General features: G+C 33.6%; 2 protein-coding genes across 4 annotated transcripts; one reads left to right on the plus strand and one right to left on the minus strand.

Moving 5' to 3' along the window:
• The first annotated feature begins 5,332 nt into the window (after positions 1-5,332).
• Positions 5,333-9,909, plus strand: CPK34 (calcium-dependent protein kinase 34). The gene is made up of 8 exons (XM_028207305.2): positions 5,333-6,376; positions 7,315-7,458; positions 7,617-7,769; positions 7,845-7,960; positions 8,284-8,451; positions 8,562-8,689; positions 8,787-8,886; positions 9,387-9,909. The coding sequence occupies exons 1-8, from the start codon at positions 5,668-5,670 to the stop codon at positions 9,483-9,485; spliced, it is 1,617 nt and encodes a 538-aa protein (XP_028063106.2). The 5' UTR covers positions 5,333-5,667; the 3' UTR covers positions 9,486-9,909.
• LOC114266420 (transcription factor TGA2.3) lies at positions 9,249-20,265 on the minus strand. Of its 3 annotated transcripts, XM_028207307.2 has the most exons (10): positions 19,767-20,235; positions 18,977-19,104; positions 18,752-18,817; positions 18,586-18,645; positions 16,223-16,300; positions 16,009-16,060; positions 14,277-14,438; positions 14,068-14,132; positions 11,926-12,171; positions 10,822-11,392 (listed from the first exon to the last, which is right to left on the minus strand). In XM_028207307.2, the coding sequence occupies exons 2-10, from the start codon at positions 19,040-19,042 to the stop codon at positions 11,246-11,248; spliced, it is 942 nt and encodes a 313-aa protein (XP_028063108.1). In that variant the 5' UTR covers positions 19,043-19,104; positions 19,767-20,235; the 3' UTR covers positions 10,822-11,245. The 3 variants fall into 3 exon arrangements, with proteins under 3 accessions (XP_028063109.1, XP_028063108.1, XP_028063107.1); XM_028207308.2 differs by lacking the exons at positions 10,822-11,392; positions 14,068-14,132 and adding an exon at positions 9,249-9,967 and having other exon boundaries at positions 14,167-14,438; XM_028207306.2 differs by lacking the exon at positions 14,068-14,132 and having other exon boundaries at positions 14,167-14,438; positions 19,767-20,265.
• Positions 20,266-20,447: the final 182 nt, after the last annotated feature.

Raw genomic sequence — 20,447 nt, forward strand, 5'->3', positions numbered from 1 at the left:
TTTGACCCGCCCGCATCTATGCGGTTTGGGAAAAAGTCAACCCGCAACCGCCCGCAGTGCGGTTTGCGATTTGTGCGGATAGGGTTTGCAAATGTGCGGGCGGTTGCGGGCGGTTTGCGGTTTACACTTTTTTTCTTTAAAAATTAATTTTCGAGTTTTTTTCCCAGCGAATTTAGGCATCAAATTTATTTTATATATTTGTCATAACAATTTTTTGATGAGTTTACAAATAAAAGTTGAATATCAATGCATTAAATGAAAGTACCCAAAATAAAGAGACCCTACACTAGCATTTTTGCTATGAAAAAAATGTATATCAATGCATTAAAGGTTGTACTCAATTAGAATTGGCAGTTCAGTAATCAATAATCAAACTATAAGTTCCATCGACCATTAGAAGGAAAATTTTATTAGGAAAAAGTGGATGGATCACCAATGAAAATCATATAAGAAACCAAGTTTAGGACTTGATAATTCTACGGCATTAAGAAAGTTGAGAAATACTTAAAAATAAGGATCCTATAGTGTCATAGATAATATAATGGTGCTCCTGTAAAAGTTATAAAGTTGATATATAAAAAGTAAAAATAATAATAATAATAATAATAATAATAATAATAATTAAAGTGTGGGCGGTTTTTGCGGGTTGCGGGTTTAAACTGCGACCCGCCCGCAACCCGCAAATTTGTCATATTTCAAACCGCATCCGCCCGCATTATGTTTGCGAAACCGCCCATTTATATGCGAGTTGGGCGGATTGGGCGGTTTGAGCGGTTCGGATAAACCGTTGCCCACCCCTAATGAGTAGTACCCACTTTCGGAAAGTAAGGCAAACTTATTTTGGGTAGTAGCATTAAAACATATTTATGATAATGTGTGAAATTTCAGGACTGTATTGGCGCGCTTGACGGCACACATGTGGAGACACATCTCCCGCCTCAGGAGGCATCTCCATATTTTGGCCGTTAAGGACGGCACACGCAAAACATACTCGCAGCGCGTGATTTCGATTTATGTTTTACTTTTATATCTTGCGGATGGGAGGGAAGTATGCATGACAGTAGAGTTTTTAACGAAGTAACACAGAACCCAGCCAAACAATTCCCCATGCCAGAGGATGGTAGAATGAACGACACATTTTTTTTTGTCTGTATTAGTTGTGTGCATTTGATATTTCTAATCGACCACCGTACTAATGCGAAATTATCAACATGCAACCAAGAAAATATTACCTTGTTGACGCGGGGTACAAGAACCAAAAAGGGTTTTTGGCGCCGTTTAAGGGATGTCGGTACCACCAGGAAGTGTTTCGCGCAACAGGGCGGCCAAAAAATGCAAACGAAATTTTCAACACGGTGCACTCCTCCTTACGGAGTGCAATTGAACGTACATTCGGCGTATGGAAAGTGCGATGGGGATTCGTACATAACATGCCGCAATATGATTTCAAGAAAGTGCAGGTGCCATTGGTTGGGGCTTTAATGGCGATACATAATTTTATACGCCGCAACTAGAACGACGATGAAGCATTCAACAAGGTTGCGAATACAGAGAATTTTACATTCAACGACATGCCAAATGTTGACGGTCTTGGTGACGATGATGATGGTGAACCATAAGGCGACGATGACGTATATATGAACGAAGTGAGGAAATCAATACGAAATGAATTAGTGCGACATCGACGTGAACTTGGGTTGTAAATCCTGTTCGGTCTGTACGAGGTGATGGCAAATGAAATGAATGTGTAAAACCGTTGAATGTGTCAAAAAAAATGTACGATTTTGTTGGTAAGTTGCAAGTTCTAAACGGCATTTACCAAATTGTAATGTAGAAATTAATTCATGTAAGAGCGCAATTTGTTGGGAAAAATTAAGAAAATAAATATGCCATTCAATAATAATAATAAAAATAATTAACAAAACTGTCATAATAATTTGAAAAAAGTTGCTACTGGTATTTTGGTCTTTTGCAATAATTGTTTGGATAATTTGGTAATTGTTAGTATTAAAAAAATAATACATTTACTAATAAACTTGTAATAATAATAAAAAAAATCGTAAAAAAGAGAATAATAAATTTGTAATAATTAAAAGTATTTGGTAAAATTTGAAAATTGTAGAATATATAAAAAATAATACATTTAGTAATAAACTTGTAATAAAAAAAAAATCGTAAAAAAGAGAATAATAAATTTTTAATAATTACAAGGGTTTGGTAAAATTTGGGAATTGTAGAATATATAAAAAATAATACATTTAGTAATAAACTTGTAATAATAATAAAAAATCGTAAAAAAGAGAATAATAAATTTGTAATAATTAAAAGTATTTGGTAATTTTTGGAAATTGTAGAATATATAAAAAAAAATAATACATTTACTAATAAACTTGTAATAATAATAAAAAAATCATAAAAAAGAGAATAATAAATTTGTAATAATTAAAAGTATTTGGTAAAATTTGGAAATTGTAGAATATGTAAAAAATAATACATTTAGTAATAAACTTGTAATAATAATAAAAAAAATCGTAAAAAAGAGAATAATAAATTTGTAATAATTAAAAGTATTTGGTAGAATTTGGAAATTGTAGAATTTATAAAAAAAATAATACATTTAGTAATAAACTTGTTAAAAAAAAATTCGTAACAAAAAAATAAAATAAAATTGTAATAAGTAAAAGTATTAGGTCAAATTTGGAAATGGTAGAATATATAAAAAAAGAGTAAAATTTGTTTCAAATTCCTGGTGGCAGTTACGTTGGAAACACTGTTCACGTACTAAAGGGTATAATCGTAATTTCCAAAACAAGCATAAGGGTATTTTTGTCATTGTGCAGTGATTTGACACTTTTAAAAAATATTAAACCAAAAATCCAAAAAGTCAGTTTTTTACCAACTTCCCAAATCATATCCAAAAAAGCCAAAAAATTTAATAAAAAGTCAAAAGCCAGCTTTTTACCAACTTACCAAAACAACCCTTAATTAAAAAAACTTGGCAAAAATAATGTGGCAATATCATTGTTGTAAATAAATATATTTTTAATGATATTTTATTTTGAAGTAAAAGGTCTATAATGAGTCAATAAAAATTATGTATAAATTTTTATTTATATAATATTACTCATATATATATATATATATATATATATATATATATATATATGTATTAAATTCAAAATATGGGGAAGGAGAATCGATGAGCGGTTGTGAGCAAACTCGTAACAAGTGACATAGATAAGGATTAATAAAACTTTTTGGTTATGTTTGTTTAACGGATTAGATTGAATGATATTATTAGTGAAGGGATGGTTAGTGAAAAGATTATTAATGTGGAGATTGTTAGTGAGGAGATTAAATAAAATGTGTTTGTTTTGATAATAGTGAGAAAGATAGTTAGTGATGAGATTGTTAAATTATTTTTATATAAAATAAAAATATATATTTCTATATTTAAAGAAAATTTTAAAACAAACATATATATATATATATATATTACAAATAATAGGTTGCATTGGATAAAAAAAAATAAACTTAGTTTTTCAATCTCCTCGTTACTTTTCCAATCCCATGCTTTTCCGGGGACAACTAAGTCCATTGTCCTACATCATTGACAATCTTATTAGACTAATAATTCAGTAGATTATAAGGCTTACCAAACAAGCCATAAGTGAGGTCTCACTAGAAATCCAATCCTCTCAATGAGGCAGCCAAACAAAATTACCCTTTCATCAGTGTTCTCAAAATGAGAAAACATAACACTTCTGATCTTTTTGAGAAGCAAAATGTCGAGCATGGAGTTGATGTAAGTTTTCTGGAAAATTATATTTTGGTTTTAGAGCAAATTTATGTGGTGTTTCAATTTTTTTATTATTGATTGAAATAAAAGGGTCCATAATTTTTATATTAATTTTGAAAAGATAAAAAAGACAAACCGTATGTTTTGGAAAGTTGGTAAAAAGATGATTTTTTGACTTTTTGACTTTTTTAGTATTTTTTTGGCAAAAAACTGAGTTGTTTTGAGTAAAAAAATTAAGGTAGCGTTTGGTAGAGTTTTGTAAATGTGATTTGAGAGTATGAGTTGTATTTTGAGTTTGTGTGTTGTGAAATTATGATTTGAGTGTAAAAAATTTGTTTAGTAAAGAGTTTTGAAAATAATTTTGAAAAGTGTTTTGATTTGAGTGAGAAATTATTGATGTAACATTTGATATGTGATACAAAAATTTACAACTCATAACTAAACATACAACTCAAAATTATTTTAAAGCATATAAAAAATTTTAAAAATTTCAAAAAATATTTTTTTCGATTATATAAATCAATTGCAAAAAAAAAAAAAAAAAAAAAAAAAAATTCACTATTCCGGTCAATCGGCAGGACGTCCCGTCAGGCAAAATTTTTAAAAAAAAACACTGAAATGCGCGACTGAGACAGAGCAGAGACAGAGCTCTTTGAAGAGCGTTTGAAACGTGATTCCAAAACACTAAACAAACATCATACTCAAATTATGGTGTAGAATCACGTTTTGAAATCACAATCAAACACAACCTAACTTTTTTAGCTAAAAAAACTAAAAAACCAAAAAATTAACTTTTTTTTTGCAACTTCCAAGACTACCTAATAACCTCTCAAGTTTTTCCTTCAATATTCCAATAAAAGGTAGGCCGGCAATGTAATATAGGGCTTCCTTTTGATAAACATCCATTGAACAGTTTTTTATATTTAGATTATGTATTTAAGTAAGAGAAGATAAGAGACAAGATAACAAGCTAAAACATGTATAATTTAGTTAAGTTTTTTTTTTTTTTTTTAATCCTTCGAAAGATTTAAATTTCATTTTCCCATTTTAGAAACACATGTGGTGTAGGATAAAATAGGATAGAGGGACAACTCAATTCTATCACATTCATAAATAAGAAAATTTTATAAAATTAAGGGTAAATTAATTTTTTTTATCCTTATAATTTGACTTAAATTTTAATTTCATCCTTATATTTAAGTCAAGTTTTAATTTCGTCATTATGTCAAAGTTTCCATTAATTGTTTGTAGGTGTACACCATTTTAACTCCCGACTTGAATAAAGGATTAAATTGAAAATAGACTTAGACCTAGTTTGAAAAAGTGAAATTTTAGCAAAAACAATATGAAAAAAAAAAAAAACATTATTTTCTCTATTTTTTTATATATCTTTTCATAAAAAATAAAAAATAACTAAAAAAGTCAATTCCCAAACACCCTCTTGAAATATAGGTATTAAATTATTCAATTTAAAATAATAGAGATCAAAAGTAAAAAAAAAATTAGATAAAAAAATATAGAGGTTGAAAGTGTAATTTAGCCTTTACCAAACTCATACCTCAGTCAACTGAAAGATCCAACGGTCGTCATACACCTATCTGTCATGATCACATCTCCAATTGGCTCAAATCAAAAAACCGTTTGTTTCCCGGGAAATCCTCTGAACCCATTGTCCCGGAAAAAAAAACACAAAAAGCAACATTCTCCCCCCTACAATTCCTCCCCAATCCAACCTGTATCATCTCTCTCTCTCTCTATACATGGATTTTTCTCTCTAACCTATATTTCTTCAGCCCCGATTGCTCTGCTCCTCTACCTCTCCTTCCTCTCCGTGGGGCACCACTACCCTCCTCCGCCCTCCTCTCCAAATGGGTAACTGTTGCTCTCGCGGCAACAACGACTCCGATCCAATGAACACCGACAACACCACATCCAAGAAGGAGGGTTCTGCAAACCCTAACCCTGACCCCAACAACCCAGAAACCGCCGGAGCCACCGATCATCCCAAAACCACTCCTCCTTCCGCCTCCCCGAACCCCTCCACCAAACCCTCAAAGGCCGCGGCGATAGGACCGGTTCTAGGCCGTCCGATGGAAGACGTGAAATCGATCTACAGTGTTGGAAAGGAGCTGGGAAGGGGACAATTCGGAGTCACCCATTTGTGCACGAACAAGAGCACAGGTGAGCAATTCGCGTGCAAAACGATTGCGAAGAGGAAGCTGGTGAACAAGGAGGACATTGAGGATGTTAGGAGGGAGGTTCAGATTATGCATCACTTGACAGGACAACCCAATATTGTGGAATTGAAAGGGGCTTATGAGGATAAGCATTCTGTGCATTTGGTGATGGAATTGTGCGCCGGAGGAGAGCTTTTCGATCGGATTATTGCAAAGGGGCATTATACTGAACAGGCGGCTGCTTCGCTGTTGAGGACGATTGTGCAGATTGTGCATACTTGTCATTCAATGGGAGTCATTCATAGAGATCTTAAGCCTGAGAATTTCCTTTTGTTGAACAAGGATGAGAATTCGCCTCTCAAAGCTACCGATTTCGGGCTGTCTGTCTTCTATAAGCAAGGTCGGTTTTGGGTTTTGATTCTGATTCATTCATTCCCCTGTTTTGAAAGTGATTTTGTTTTCAATTTTATGTTTTTGTTTGAAACCAGTCATATATATGTGCAAATGAAATCGTTAGAAAAGTTGGGTTTGAAACATGATTTCTTGATCATCTTTGAGTTTTGTAAGTTTACAATTTCTGTCTAATTTTGATTCATTCCCCTGTTTTGGAAGTGTTTTTGTTTTCAATTTATGTTTTTCTATGAACCATATATATATATGTGTGTGTGTGTGTGCGCGCGCATATGAAATTGTTAGAAAAATGGTTATGAAACAGGATTTTTTGATTGCCTCTGAGTTTCGTAAGTATACAGTTTCTGTCCGTCTGTATTCTACAAGCAAGGTCTGTTCATGATTTTGATTCATTCCCCTGTTTTGAAAGTGTTTTTATTTTCAATATTTATGTTTTTCTATGAACCAATTATATATACATATGAAATTGTTAGAAAAAAGGGTTTTGAAACTTATTTTTTTGATCATCTCCGAGTTTTGTAAGTTTACATTTTTGTCTATGTTCTACAAACAAGGTCTGGTTATGATTTTGATTCATTTCCCTGTTTTGAAAATGTTTTTGTTTTCAATTTATGTTTTTTCTATGAACCATAAATTTAATATATTAACACACTACAATGAATTTTGTTCTCAATAGTTGCAGAAGAATGTATAGATTAATGTGCTATGAAAAACAATATAAGCTTATTTCTGAGCTCAAATTATGCTTTTTTCTCACCGAAACTTGTGTTTCTCTCCAACAATCCCTCAATCTTTTGTTCGAGAAAAGACGGAAATGATGTAACTTTTCTTAGCTAAATTTCCCTTTTTCTTTTCAACCTTAAAGTTGAAGACTTTCTTACCCATCTTATCTAACATTAACAAATGATCTGTTTACCCTTCTGACAGGAGAGGTATTTAAAGATATTGTGGGTAGTGCATATTATATCGCACCTGAGGTCTTGAAGAGAAAATATGGACCAGAAGTCGATATATGGAGCGTTGGGGTCATGTTATATATTCTTCTCTGTGGAGTTCCTCCCTTCTGGGCAGGTAATTTTTATTTTTATTTTTCTTTTCTTTTCTTTCACTAGACTTTTCTCCATTTTTGACCCCTTTCCCAATTTTTTTTATGCACCTATGTATTTTTTTTTTTTCAATTTTACTTTAACAGAATATGGATAAATGATTGATGACATAAAATTTGACAGAATCGGAGCAAGGCATTTTCAATGCAATCTTGCGTGGCCACATCGATTTTACAAGTGATCCATGGCCTTCGATTTCAGCAGGAGCAAAGGATCTTGTAAGAAAGATGTTGAACTCAGACCCCAAGCAGCGACTAACAGCATTCCAAGTTCTTGGTAAGTATCATTACATTTCTAAATAAACATAAATTTCTTAGTTTTCTAAATAAACATAAAATTCTCGATTTTTAGATCATCCTTGGATCAAGGAGGACGGAGAAGCACCTGATACACCACTTGATAATGCGGTCTTGGGAAGACTCAAGCAGTTCAGAGCAATGAATAAGTTCAAGAAAGTCGCTCTTCGGGTACTTAAATCTATCCAAATTAAGTTGTCATGTTTGTTAGTTTACATTGAACATTCCTATAGTTTTAGAAGTAGTTGAAAAATCTCTTCATAAAACATCAAGACAATCATAATGATGGACTACATTCATTAGTTTCAATAAATAGATCATAACAAAGCAATGGATAAACTTGACATCCGTGTTTGACTTGGACTAGGTAGCGTGGTAGGCCATCATAGCACTGGCCAATCCAAGCAAAACACGTTTCCCCTTGGATTTCAGATAACAAATCAAATTTTTTTTTTTTTCTTTCTCTTATTGTTTACTTTTCTTACAACGGAAAGGTTATCGCCGGCTGCCTATCAGAGGAAGAAATCATGGGACTGAAGCAGATGTTCAAAGGAATCGACACTGATAACAGTGGGACAATAACACTTGAGGAGCTAAAGCAAGGACTCGCCAAGCAAGGGACGAAGTTATCAGAATATGAAGTTAAACAGTTAATGGAAGCTGTAAGTTCCCCCAAAAAAATTTTAAGTGTTGATTAATGACACTTGGGGGCTAAGTTTTGAATCTGATCATGTTTTGTAATCATTTTGATGCTTTTGCTTTTCAAAAACAGGCTGATGCAGATGGAAATGGAACCATAGACTACGACGAGTTCATTACAGCAACAATGCACTTGAATAGAATGGACAGAGAAGAGCATCTTTACACCGCATTCCAGTACTTTGATAAAGACAACAGCGGGTAGTTATAATGATGACGATGATGAAGACGACAATATCAAGAACAATCTTGATATTCTTATGGTTACTTGCTGACAATATAATTTTTGTTTTATCAGGTACATTACCATAGAAGAACTAGAGCAAGCACTAGTCGAGTTTGGAATGAACGATGGGAGAGACATTAAGGAAATCATTTCTGAAGTTGATGCTGATAATGTAAGAAACAAAATCAAAACAGAAACAGAAATGTGTTTTTTACTTTGCAGATGGGGTGACATGAGGTGATATAGAAACAGTTTTTAACAAGTAGTTCCAACTGCATTTTTTTCATGACTGTGGCACTCCACAATTATTTATTTATTTTGGTAAATACACCAACAAAAACCTTCATGACAAATGTCTGCACATATAGATATATCTGTACAAAATCCATTTATTCTATATCATAACAGATATATCTATCTGTTAAGATTAAAACCATAGAACTTTTCTCTGACAGAATACATTTGTTTTGTATTTGAACAGATAGATATATCTGTGCAGAGATTTGTTGTGGTTTCTAAGTGGAGATTTAGATATTTGCATTCAGATTACAAGAAAATGCATTAAGATTTATCTTTCTGTTCATACATTTGTTATACAAGAAATGAAACTTGTACAGATGGATATATCTCTTATGGGGGGCAAAGTAATGAATGAAGAGTGAATGTTTGCAGGATGGTCGGATCAATTACGATGAATTTGTAGCCATGATGAAAAAGGGCAACCCAGATGCAGGACAAAATCCGAAGAAACGACGCGATGTGTTTGTTTGATTCTGCTTCGCTGTTGATAGCAGGGAAGAGCAAAGAGCATTATCTCTATGTCACCTCTGAGCTTTTCAATGGTGGGAGCTGGGAAGGTGAATTGAATTGGTGAGCATTTTTCGGATTTGGAAATTTCATGAATTTTTTCAAGTTCATGGACTACCCCTTGTTGTGTACATTACATCTTTCAATGAAAACATTGGCAGATTATAGGTCAGACTTAACAAAGAATTTATTCAAAAGTTGTTTGAGGATTCTGATTTCTGACCGTTCGATGGGTGGTTGGGTTTGTTAGATCATCCTCAGTCGTCTACATTTTAAGCAGTTGTGGCTTGTTGCTATAATGCTTAGGATTCAATGAGGGGTTGGTTGTTCAAATGTATCTACTCTTGTTCAATATTAGAAATAGAATTGTTGCATCTTCTTCTTGTTAGTATAATCTTTCTCAAGCATCTTGTACCTCAACTTTGAAGGGCCTCTCTTCATATTCCCTGCAGTTGTTTGTAAAACACATAATTGTCAGGTGTATAGAATCATAACACAAAAAGTACATTTCGTGGCTCAAATTCAGCCCAAGTATGGTGTTGGTCACACTAAAACAGTAATGATGCAGACCACTAATTTTGGTGCTCTAATAGAGCACTAATGACATGACAATGAACAAAAAAAATAAAATAAAAACAAACCAAGACCAAAGCATCACATCATTGTGGGTGGAGCCCACTGCTAACTCATTAGAGCTACCTTTAGAGCTCAAAAATTAAAACTCCAAAGCATTTTTCCACTAAAAAATAGGGATTGAATTCTTTTTGATTGGATGTCACGATGGACTTGGATAGGCCTATCTCAACGATTTAAACCATTCATCCTGGAGGGTTTGTTAATCATAACATTCATGCTCAAAACAAAAATCAATGTAACATACATTAGTAACGCAATCAAATCACATTTAAAAAATAAATAAAACTTAAATAATCTATTATCAAAATCATACTATTCATTTTTTAAGACCAGATATGTTCCGATAGTTATATCAATATAATTTTTTGCGTTAATGACCTTCTTAGTGGACTATATAAAATGAATGGTTTAACTCACCAAGTTGAGCCCGCCCAACTCAACAAGACCTCTCCAGTTGATACCCAACAAGAGAGAATCCACATAATAAAAATAAATCTCAATAGCATAACGCAATTTCTGCGTTTTAATGTTGCGCACCAAGAATTTTTGAAATTGGTTTCCTGATTCATGTATTTCAAGGAATTGACAATAAAGACCCATGTGGTGATGTGGATGTACAGTCCAAGAACAAGAATAAACAAGAAAATAGATCAATACAACGTTGTAGGTCTACTGTTCCAAATCCAATTCCATTAAACTTCAACTGCATTCCTGTTGATTAAAATAATATCCAGAGTAAATTACTTACTAACCCACAAAGAAAAAAGAAAAGAAAAAAAGAAAAGAAAAGAAAAAGACATAAAGTACTGCCTACGTTGATCTCAGGAGAACATAACACAAACCCTAAAGGGATCATACAAGGTGGAGAGAGGGGTAGGACTTAGTAACCATTGTAACAGCTATGAAATCATTGAACCAAAGAGAATCCGACGAAGTCATGCTATTGCAGATGAAAACACTGCCTCTAACTTGAATTTGGAACAATAATCCCAGCAGTTGCACATTCAGGATTCTCGAGTCACATTTGGTACCAAGAACACAGGCAAAGGCATCTTCCAAACAAATATCAGAATTGATTATCATGGTTCTCATTCCCGGGGACGAGCAACCCATAGGGAGCTAAGCGCTCGGAGCCGAGTGAAATAGTCATTTATAGCTAGCAGGGCACGAGCTGATTGGCGGGTTGTTAGTACACGGTGCAACTGTTGCAATGTTTGTTGCCGTAGATTGTCAGCCTGATATTGACATTTAGCCTTACATCACTAAAATATTTTTGACGAAGAACAATAGGAAATATGTGGAGAAAGAGAGGGAGAGTGATAGAGAGGATAAGAATAAGAAGCACGGATCTAGGGGACACACAGTTGTCCCACGTGACAGACATGAACACACTCCGAAGGAAGCGTTGCATTTTTTTTTATTATTTTCCAGTTCAACACGCTGGGACACAAAATGGACATGTTGGGGACACTTCGTGTCTCATTATATTTATTTAATTTTTTTCAACAGAGTAGAATACCCTAGGTTTAATGGACTTGATGAGAATAAATATATATACATATATATATATAATATTCAAATATATAACATAATATGTAAAATTATATGTTTTGCACACATCCCTCACGTGTTGTATCCATGCTTCTTCAGGATAAGAATACAAAGAGCGATGACAATATGCAGGTTGTACATCCTGAGGCCCCTAGTGAACATACAGAAAAACAGAAGATGAGCTTTCCTAGAATGGGTTTGTCTGTTAAGAAATTACCTGTCGAATGAAGCCCTCAAGAGTTCCTAGCTTTCCCATAGCCATAGCCATTTGACCCATGTAGTTTGCTACATTCCCTGATGAACCTGAGGACCCAGGAGGTCCAGCCAACGTCTCAGCCAAGGATTGCTGCAATGCATCCATTCCCTGGGACAATGCATCTTCCGCCTGTTGGGATGATTGCTGCAAGTTGGTGATGTCTGACAACTGCTGCTCGGTTAAAGGCTCCAACTGATGTATAAGCAACTGCAACCATGTAGGTTTGAATTTAGAAAAATAAAATACAATATGCAACGAAGTATTAGCAACGGGAAATAATAGAACCACAATGCAAATATGCCCAAAAAAGGTGTTAAAGCAGGTTGACACACAAAAAAAAAAAAAAAAACAAAAAAAAAAAAAAAAAAAAAAAGAAAAAGAAAAGAAAAAGAAGAAGAAGAAAGGTTCAAATTCATGTAATCCCCTTTTTATCAAGTGAAAATAGTTGGAAAGAAACAATCCCAACTTACCTAGTGAAAGTGTGTCCTCAAGGGGGGCACTCAAATTTTCTTTTAATTCACTCTATTTCTTTATGCTTGTTTACATTCAACAATCTTTAGGAGTCCGGATAAATATTTTAGTTATCCGTTAATCAAATTGTTATCATACTTATTTACCACCCCCTAAGTGATCTTCCCATTTATGAACCAAGACCAAATTCTGTCTCATCAGACTGTTCCTTTTAAATCACCCAAGGCCCTAACTATGCCTCCACATTTACAATTCAACTTATATTAAGCATACAACAAGTTCATCATTCATTCAATTAAAAAATCATCACATTCATCTCAATATAAAATCAACATAAATAATCAAATCAGAGAGCAAGTAATAAAGAGATGAACACCACAATTTGTAGTGGTTCAACAACTAGCCTACATCCACCGCAGGCCTCCCTGCCTGCATTTATCCACCAAACGAGTGAGTTTCCACTAGGGAGCTTAAAACCTTTACAACCACTCCAAGGGTTTTCACTAGGATATCCCCCCCAACCTTTACCACAATCATACAACACTCATACAATGGATCTAAGCTCACCCAAAATCACAATCTTGGCATTGTTTTGAAGCAATTAGAATGAGGAATAGATAATCTTTAGGATCATTAGGAATATAAAATCTATCATTTGGCCCATTTGGAAACTTCACCCAAGAAACATTTGTAAAATAATCTGTGATTTCTGCAACCTAGGAAGCGCAGCAAAATTGTAACTGGAAAAGAAGAAAGAAGGAAAAGAGGAGGAAGCAAAAGCAAACTTTTACGAGTTTCTGATGTCAGAGAAGACAAATTGGGATAGAGATGAGTGAAGAGAGAGAAACAAGAATGAGCAAAGATAGGCAAAGAGCTTAAAGCTCTTTCAAAACTCGTTAACCTATCTCCAAAGTCATATCTCACTTTTATGCCATGAGGTCTATCAAAGGCTTTCAAAAACCCCCAGAAAGTTGAAATATGGGGGAAAAAATCCTACACGATAAACTAACATGCAATGGCCACACAAATTCCTCTCCAAAACCAAAAACCTTTTAAAGAATAGAGGGATTCCTCAAGTTTACTAATGTAACATAGTTTTCTAAAATAAATCCATTGAGTGTCATATCAGGGATAACCATAACAACTAAAAAGGATCAGAACATACGGTTATCCACCAAATTGTGTTAGAGAGAGAGAGAGAGAGAGAGAGCGAGAGAGAGTTTCACAATATTTCAAAATTTAATATTATCAAGCCAAATGCAAAGTTCAAGCCAGGTGCCTTATTTAAAGGTTTTACGAAACACTAAAAACACATGCTAACCATCGGGAATTAATCCTAGCCAAAACAGCAACATATTTTTTTTTTAATGAATCCAACATAATAACAATATAAAATCTGTATTCCATTTTAAAAACCAACAAAAAAAGAAAGAAAGAAAACACAGCTCCAGATATCACTCAATTAAATAAAACAAAATTGAAATATCAAGTGGGGTCCAGATGACCATAGAGCAATGTTATCAGAACGCATTTTCAGGGATATTTTCACATTCCACTAATAGATCTCTATAGATATTTTCACTGACAGATCTCTACAATTTTATAAGGGAAATGTAAAATGTGACGCTATACCAATTTATCTGGAGAGAGAGAGGGGGAGACACTTTGTATACCACGGGGTCCTCCAGAATCACTTGCTGAAAAAAATTAAACAAAATATGTCATTCTTACCTTGAGTATTTCAGATGAACGGAACCCACCAAGCCACAAAAAACACCTCTCTGCTTGTGTTTTCCACATGCCTGACAAAATATGGAAGACATCAGCCTTGGCTGCATCACCTTTAATCCTAAAAATGTCATCATAGTGAGCCAATACGCCATCCACAATGATGCGAAGTTCACCATCACCCGCATGGGAGTTCACGGCTCCCCGCAGCTCATTGATTCGTCGGATGTGCTCTTCCAGCCACCGAGCATATTCTACATCAAATGCCAAGGCTCCTACAAAATAATGGGATCAACACTTTGATCTTTATTTTGGGGTGACAATACAAAAGGCGAAGCAAGAATGCTTCTAATGCTCAGGCTTTAATTTGACATGTCCTAGATGATGTAGGGCCCATTTGGGATCTAGGATAGTCACATTTTGGTTATTCAGATTTATTGGTTGCTAGTTTAGTTTAATATCTTTTCTAGCCATTTTAGAGGTCAAGGGTTATTTTTTTAATTCCATATTTTATGGACATGGGCAGTAGAGGTTGCCCGTGGGTTGTGCTATGGATTAGATTATGTAATTGGATTTTATTTATCGATCTTATTTGGTCTCAAATAAATTCTACAAGTCAAAAGTTCAGTTTCCTAGTTAAAAGTTTTAGTCCTAGTTAGTGTAAGAGAATCTTCACAGTTGATATAAAGCAGTGAAATGTCTCTAACATAACGGAAATAAGTTTTTCATAGAATTATTCGGACCATTGAAGCCTCTTTCGGTGTGTTTGATGCAATCCTAACCCTAGGTGTGATGCATAAAGGGATCTAGGAGCACATTCATTGGAGTGTGTGCAAAATATGTATGCAGTCTCTCCCTCATGTCAGTCATATGATTTGCCCTAATGTCCTGAATCAACTTTTTTATTTTTTAAAATCACAATACCAATCAAAACGATTTGTATATGAAAATCTTATAAATATACTTGTATAGAGTGCTATCATTAAAAATACATTTTCAATACATTGTAGATCCATCCATGTTTTAGCAAGCTTACCAAGAGAATAGTTTTCATAAAGGAAAGCATCCAAAAGTCCTAATTATAAATGTCTTTGGTGAAACGATGACAAACTAGAGATTAAATGGTAGATTTGATGAAGGAACAATTAATGCCATAATATCGGATGTGTTTAGAGTTCCCATATCAAAAGTTGTTGAAGTATACAGGTTCCCAACCTAATATTTTGGAAATTAATATGACCATGATATGTAACAATGTCATGCATACAGAAATTTTTTAAGTTAAAATCATATCTTTATTGCTCGGTCAACAGGTCTTCACACATGTTAGAGCTTTCAAATTGGTAAGATTTATCTGGAAAAAGGCACAATATGCATAACCCAATCTTTTCTCCACTCAGATAATAATTCAGCCCTAGCACAAACCTCCGTTAAAAAAACATGGGAAAGAAGCTGTACAAATCTAAAACTAATCACAAATATAACACCAATTTCCTTTTTCAACAGTGAACAAGTCGCATTCTATACTGTTACAGGGCTATTGTTAGGGACACCCTTGACAAGATAGATTGTTTGAGTACATCAAAGCCACAAGGCAAAAAATGACAATGACCGTTACTGAATTAAAAGTATAAGTGGATCAGATTCTGATATAAAGTCAGAAGGAATTGATTAAACATCAGATATCAAATCTGCTGTCTACACATCAGATGGTCATATACTCCCATATTTTACTATATCAGAGAACTTAAATAGAACAAAAGTTCATTGTAAAATAAAAAAGTTCTCATTAGAAACATAAACATGTTATAAGCAGATTGAATGTTCCAAGGAGATAGTATATACCATTTCCACTCATTGATTGAGATTGGTCCGCTGAACTTGAAATGAAGATGCCCTTCAGCAAATGGAAACAAAAAAAAAGAAAAAAAGAAAAAAAACAGCAGACAGTTGAATAAGGTTTTAGCACTGGACCTGAAAGGGGGGGAAAAGAAACAAAAAACGGATACCAATAAGTAGTCAAACAGAAAACAGACACCAATAAGTAGTCAAATCAAACCTGCTGCCTAGCTCGTTGGAGTTCTTGTTCAAGTTGGGTCAGCTTCATTCTGCTGCTCTCTAGTTGTTGAACATAAGCCTAAAAAATGACAAAGGCACAATTTAATGCAAAAATTAGACATAACTTTCCAAAGAAAACGTCACATAAGGCAGACCAACACAAGATGAAGTATATAAACATGCACAAGCACACTGAACCTTTTTATTTTCTCCATTTTCTTAGCTAGCTTTGTTTGGGCCCTTTGCGGGTTATTTCTTTTTTGTGTTCGTCGCATCGTCTTGATACTTTTCTAATAAAGTTTGATTATTTATCCAAAAAAAATAATAAATAATTCTCCATTTTCTTTTCTTTTCTTTTCTTTTTTCTATATTTGTTCCCAAACACAGCCCATCGACTGTTCTCTTGCCCCCCACACCAGTTCCCCTTGCAAGAGTTGAGCCCTGCCATGTCGTATGCAGATTCGAAAAAAGATCCAATTACGCTAACTAGCAAAGAAAATAAAAAGGAAAACTACGGGAAAAAAATACACCTACATATCTATGTATCCTAAATTTATATTCATATATATAGAAAATAAAAATATATAAAAGTTTTTTTTTTTTTTTTGCCGTATCCCCGCAATGTCAGTGTCCTTGTCCTATTTTTTGAGAATCCCCATGTCACGTGTATGTGCTTCTGAGCTAACTAGCTTGTCGTACAGAATCATATTTCCTGGGTATGCATCGTGTACCACACCAGCTAGTTAGCCTAGAAAAATAATGTATCCATGCCTATATCATATTTATTACTACTCAGTTCGCATATTCTTTGCTTCACAGATATATTATCTTCTTTTTGTTTAGTTTTAAAATAAAAAAATATATATATAAAAAAAAGTAAACTGAGAGAAAAGATCTGGCACTTGTAGATGTGCTCATCCTATTTCAAGGATGCTGCACATATGTTGTTGAGAAGTGCCAACCAAGTGTCTACATCTATGAATTTATGTTGTAGCATTATCGTGTATTGTTTCGGCTTGCATTAATGCAAGTACTTAGGTCAAAGAAAAACCCAAAAAATATCTCTTTGCATGTTGAAATGTTAAGGTGAGTTTTAATTTGGAGTTATCTAGATAAAGAAACAATGAGTTTCTAATCTTTTAACTGAGTATTATCGATCTCCCATAGCAGGAAAAGTGAAGAGGCAACAAGTACTATATATTAAGCTTAAAACTTTAGAAAGTTTCTGGAATGCTTGATAGAAACGGGGGAAGGGGCAAGTTATACTATATTTAAGCCCATTATGTTTTTATTTATTTATTTATTTATTTATTATTATTATTATTATTATTATAACGTATCATATTACAATGAAAACTGATGAATTACAATCATAATGAAGTCGAATACAACTTATCATTATTACAAAGAAACTGCCAAAGTAAGAGAGTAAAACCCCAAACAAATACAAAAGAAAGGGAGATTCGAACTCTTGACCTCCTAGTGAAGGGTTTTTGCCAAGCTAGCAAGGAAAAAGTTAAAAATAAAGATAAAAAAAAGTTATTAGAGCTATTGAATTTGAAATACTACCAAACTGCACGAATCGGAAGATTTGCATACGATTTGGATAGATTCATTAAAATTAGTTAGATTTGAGTCGCCTGGGGTCCGATTGAATCAAATAGTAAGATACAAATTGTGAATCCTAAGATTCTCACAACTATGCTTCCCCATGCAATTATGTATTGAAAACTATATTCTTTAAATAGAATAAAGAGAAAACCTAGTCTAAAACAGTAAACTGATCTATTATTGCTATCTGTTCTTTAATTATATAGAGCACTCATACCAGCGGATGTAAAGATAAATAAAATTTTTAGAAATTCATCTCTTGAATTTGAATAATTATTTATATAATATATGTTAATTCCTCAAAATATAAAAAGATAGAGGAAAGCAGAGAACATCATTGTACATATTACAAAGAAACTGATCTAAATGATAAATTTTTTGCATAATTTATATCTTCCAAAATAGTTTGCGACATGCCTGGCCTGCACAAAGAAAGATCAAGAGAATCACTAACTTTTAGATTCAGAGGATATTGCACGGGAGAAATACACTGCAATGTTTGTAGTATCTTGCAATAAATTGCACTGTGGCTTAAATTGCAACGCATCCACATTAATCGTGATGCCATATCAGGTTCGTGGATGTCAAAATAATATGCATTATATGTGTAAACCATTCAAGGAAATTTTGGTTGATTCTTGAATATGTACTACATAGAATGACAATCATAACATGTCCAATAATGTCTTGGGATACTGCAAATCAATAAAACCCTGCATTAAATAAATAAAATCACATGACAAGGTAACCTACTTTTTTCCTTAAACGACTCTTTCTAGCAGCTTCGCGATTTTGAGCTAGCCTACGAAGCGTCTGCAAAATAATTTTTTTAGCAAGCAAATTAGAAAGAAGACAAGAAACAACTCAGATGTTATACATATTATACATTGAAAAAAAAATAGTTATAGATAAATATAACCTTTTGATCCCTTGACTTGTCACTGGTGTCGGAACCCAACATTGCTAGGGATTGATCACTTTGAAACTGTACCCATGAATGTCGAATATCAGTATGATATCAAAACATATATCAGTGAGTTATCATAATTCCCAACAAAGAGGGTTCAAACTGAAGTTTAGAACAAACATTTAGGTACAAATTTGCAACAAACTTTTGAAAAAAAGAAGAGGTTAGAGAAATCACCCTCATATTTTTATCATCAGTGTCCGCATCTGTTGAAGTATCAGTCCTAGGACTGATATCTGCCATCTTGGACTCTCCTTAATCCTTAAAACAACCACTATTCAAACCAGATTTGGTTGCTGACTCTTCTGTGACAAAAAAACACTTACTGAGATACTTATGCTTAGCTTTGACTGGGTTGAGGGTAATCATAAACAGAAGAGTATATGTATGTCAGTCTAACATGGAAAAAAAAAAATGAAACTTGAGCTTAAGCTTAAACTTGGAATTAATTTTTGAAGCAAAACATATACAAAGAATTATGCATATAATAACCCAAAACTATATACAGAGAATTATGAATTTGAGACAAAACCCTTTTAAAGGAATCCTTGAACATTAAAATTTCTTCCACTATGCAAATATAAACATATATGTGTAAATACATGGGGTTGGGAAGTAAATGAATCAAACCCCAGTTCAATTGCAACTAAAAAACACTTACTGAGATACTTATACTTAGCTTTGACTTGGTTGAGTATAATCATATATATATGTATGTATGTATGTCAGTCCAAAATGGAAAAAATCAAATAAAACTTGAAGCTTAAGCTTGCAATTAATTTTGAAGCAAAACAGATACAGAGAATTATGCATATATATAATAACCCAAAAGTAAATACAGAGAATTACAAATTTGAGAGACTAACCCTTTCAAAGAAAACCTTTGAACATTGGAATTTCACACACACACACACATATATATATATGTATCAAATCATGGGGTTGGGGAAGGAATTGAAGAACTTACAGTGAATAAGAAAAGGGTAATCGAGAACCAAAGCAATGAAACAAGCCCTCAACTTTCAACAAATATTTTTTTTTCCTGTACCATACCAACACAACTTTCGCTTCACTGTTCTGTTCGGTTGAAGAATCCAGAAACGAGTGAGTAATCAATCACAGCCACAAACAAGCTTCAAGAACTCACACACACACACACACACACACACACACACACCAAACACAGCAAGCAATTCGAAGGGAAATAGGGGTTTGAAACGCGGATGACTCCCTTCCTCAGTTCGACACACAAAAAAACCCTATTTTGACTTTTTGCTCAACCGATATTCCCTACGGTTCGTGCAGTTAGTAACGTATTATCCACTACGGGTAAGGCTTGATTTGGGTAGGCGATTATAAGCAGCGTTTTAGCGTTTTGTCTAAAGCCAAACGTGGCTTTTTTTTTTCATAAACTCATTTGGAAAGCTGTTGAAAACGCCATATCATAGTTGGGAGCTTCTATATACACACACCTAATCCCCTCAATACATGTATTTAATGATATTTAATTTTATTATAATTTTATTCTTAAGTGAAATTATTATTTTAGACACCATTGTTAATTGAAAACATCTCAATGCACACCTCAGATGTGAATTCACATCTATTGCATCGTGTGTGTAGCTTGTGGATGCTCATTCATAGCTTC

Source organism: Camellia sinensis, chromosome 12 (genome assembly GCF_055761805.1).
Source record: "Camellia sinensis isolate YWXY chromosome 12, ASM5576180v1, whole genome shotgun sequence".
Taxonomy (NCBI): domain Eukaryota; kingdom Viridiplantae; phylum Streptophyta; class Magnoliopsida; order Ericales; family Theaceae; genus Camellia; species Camellia sinensis.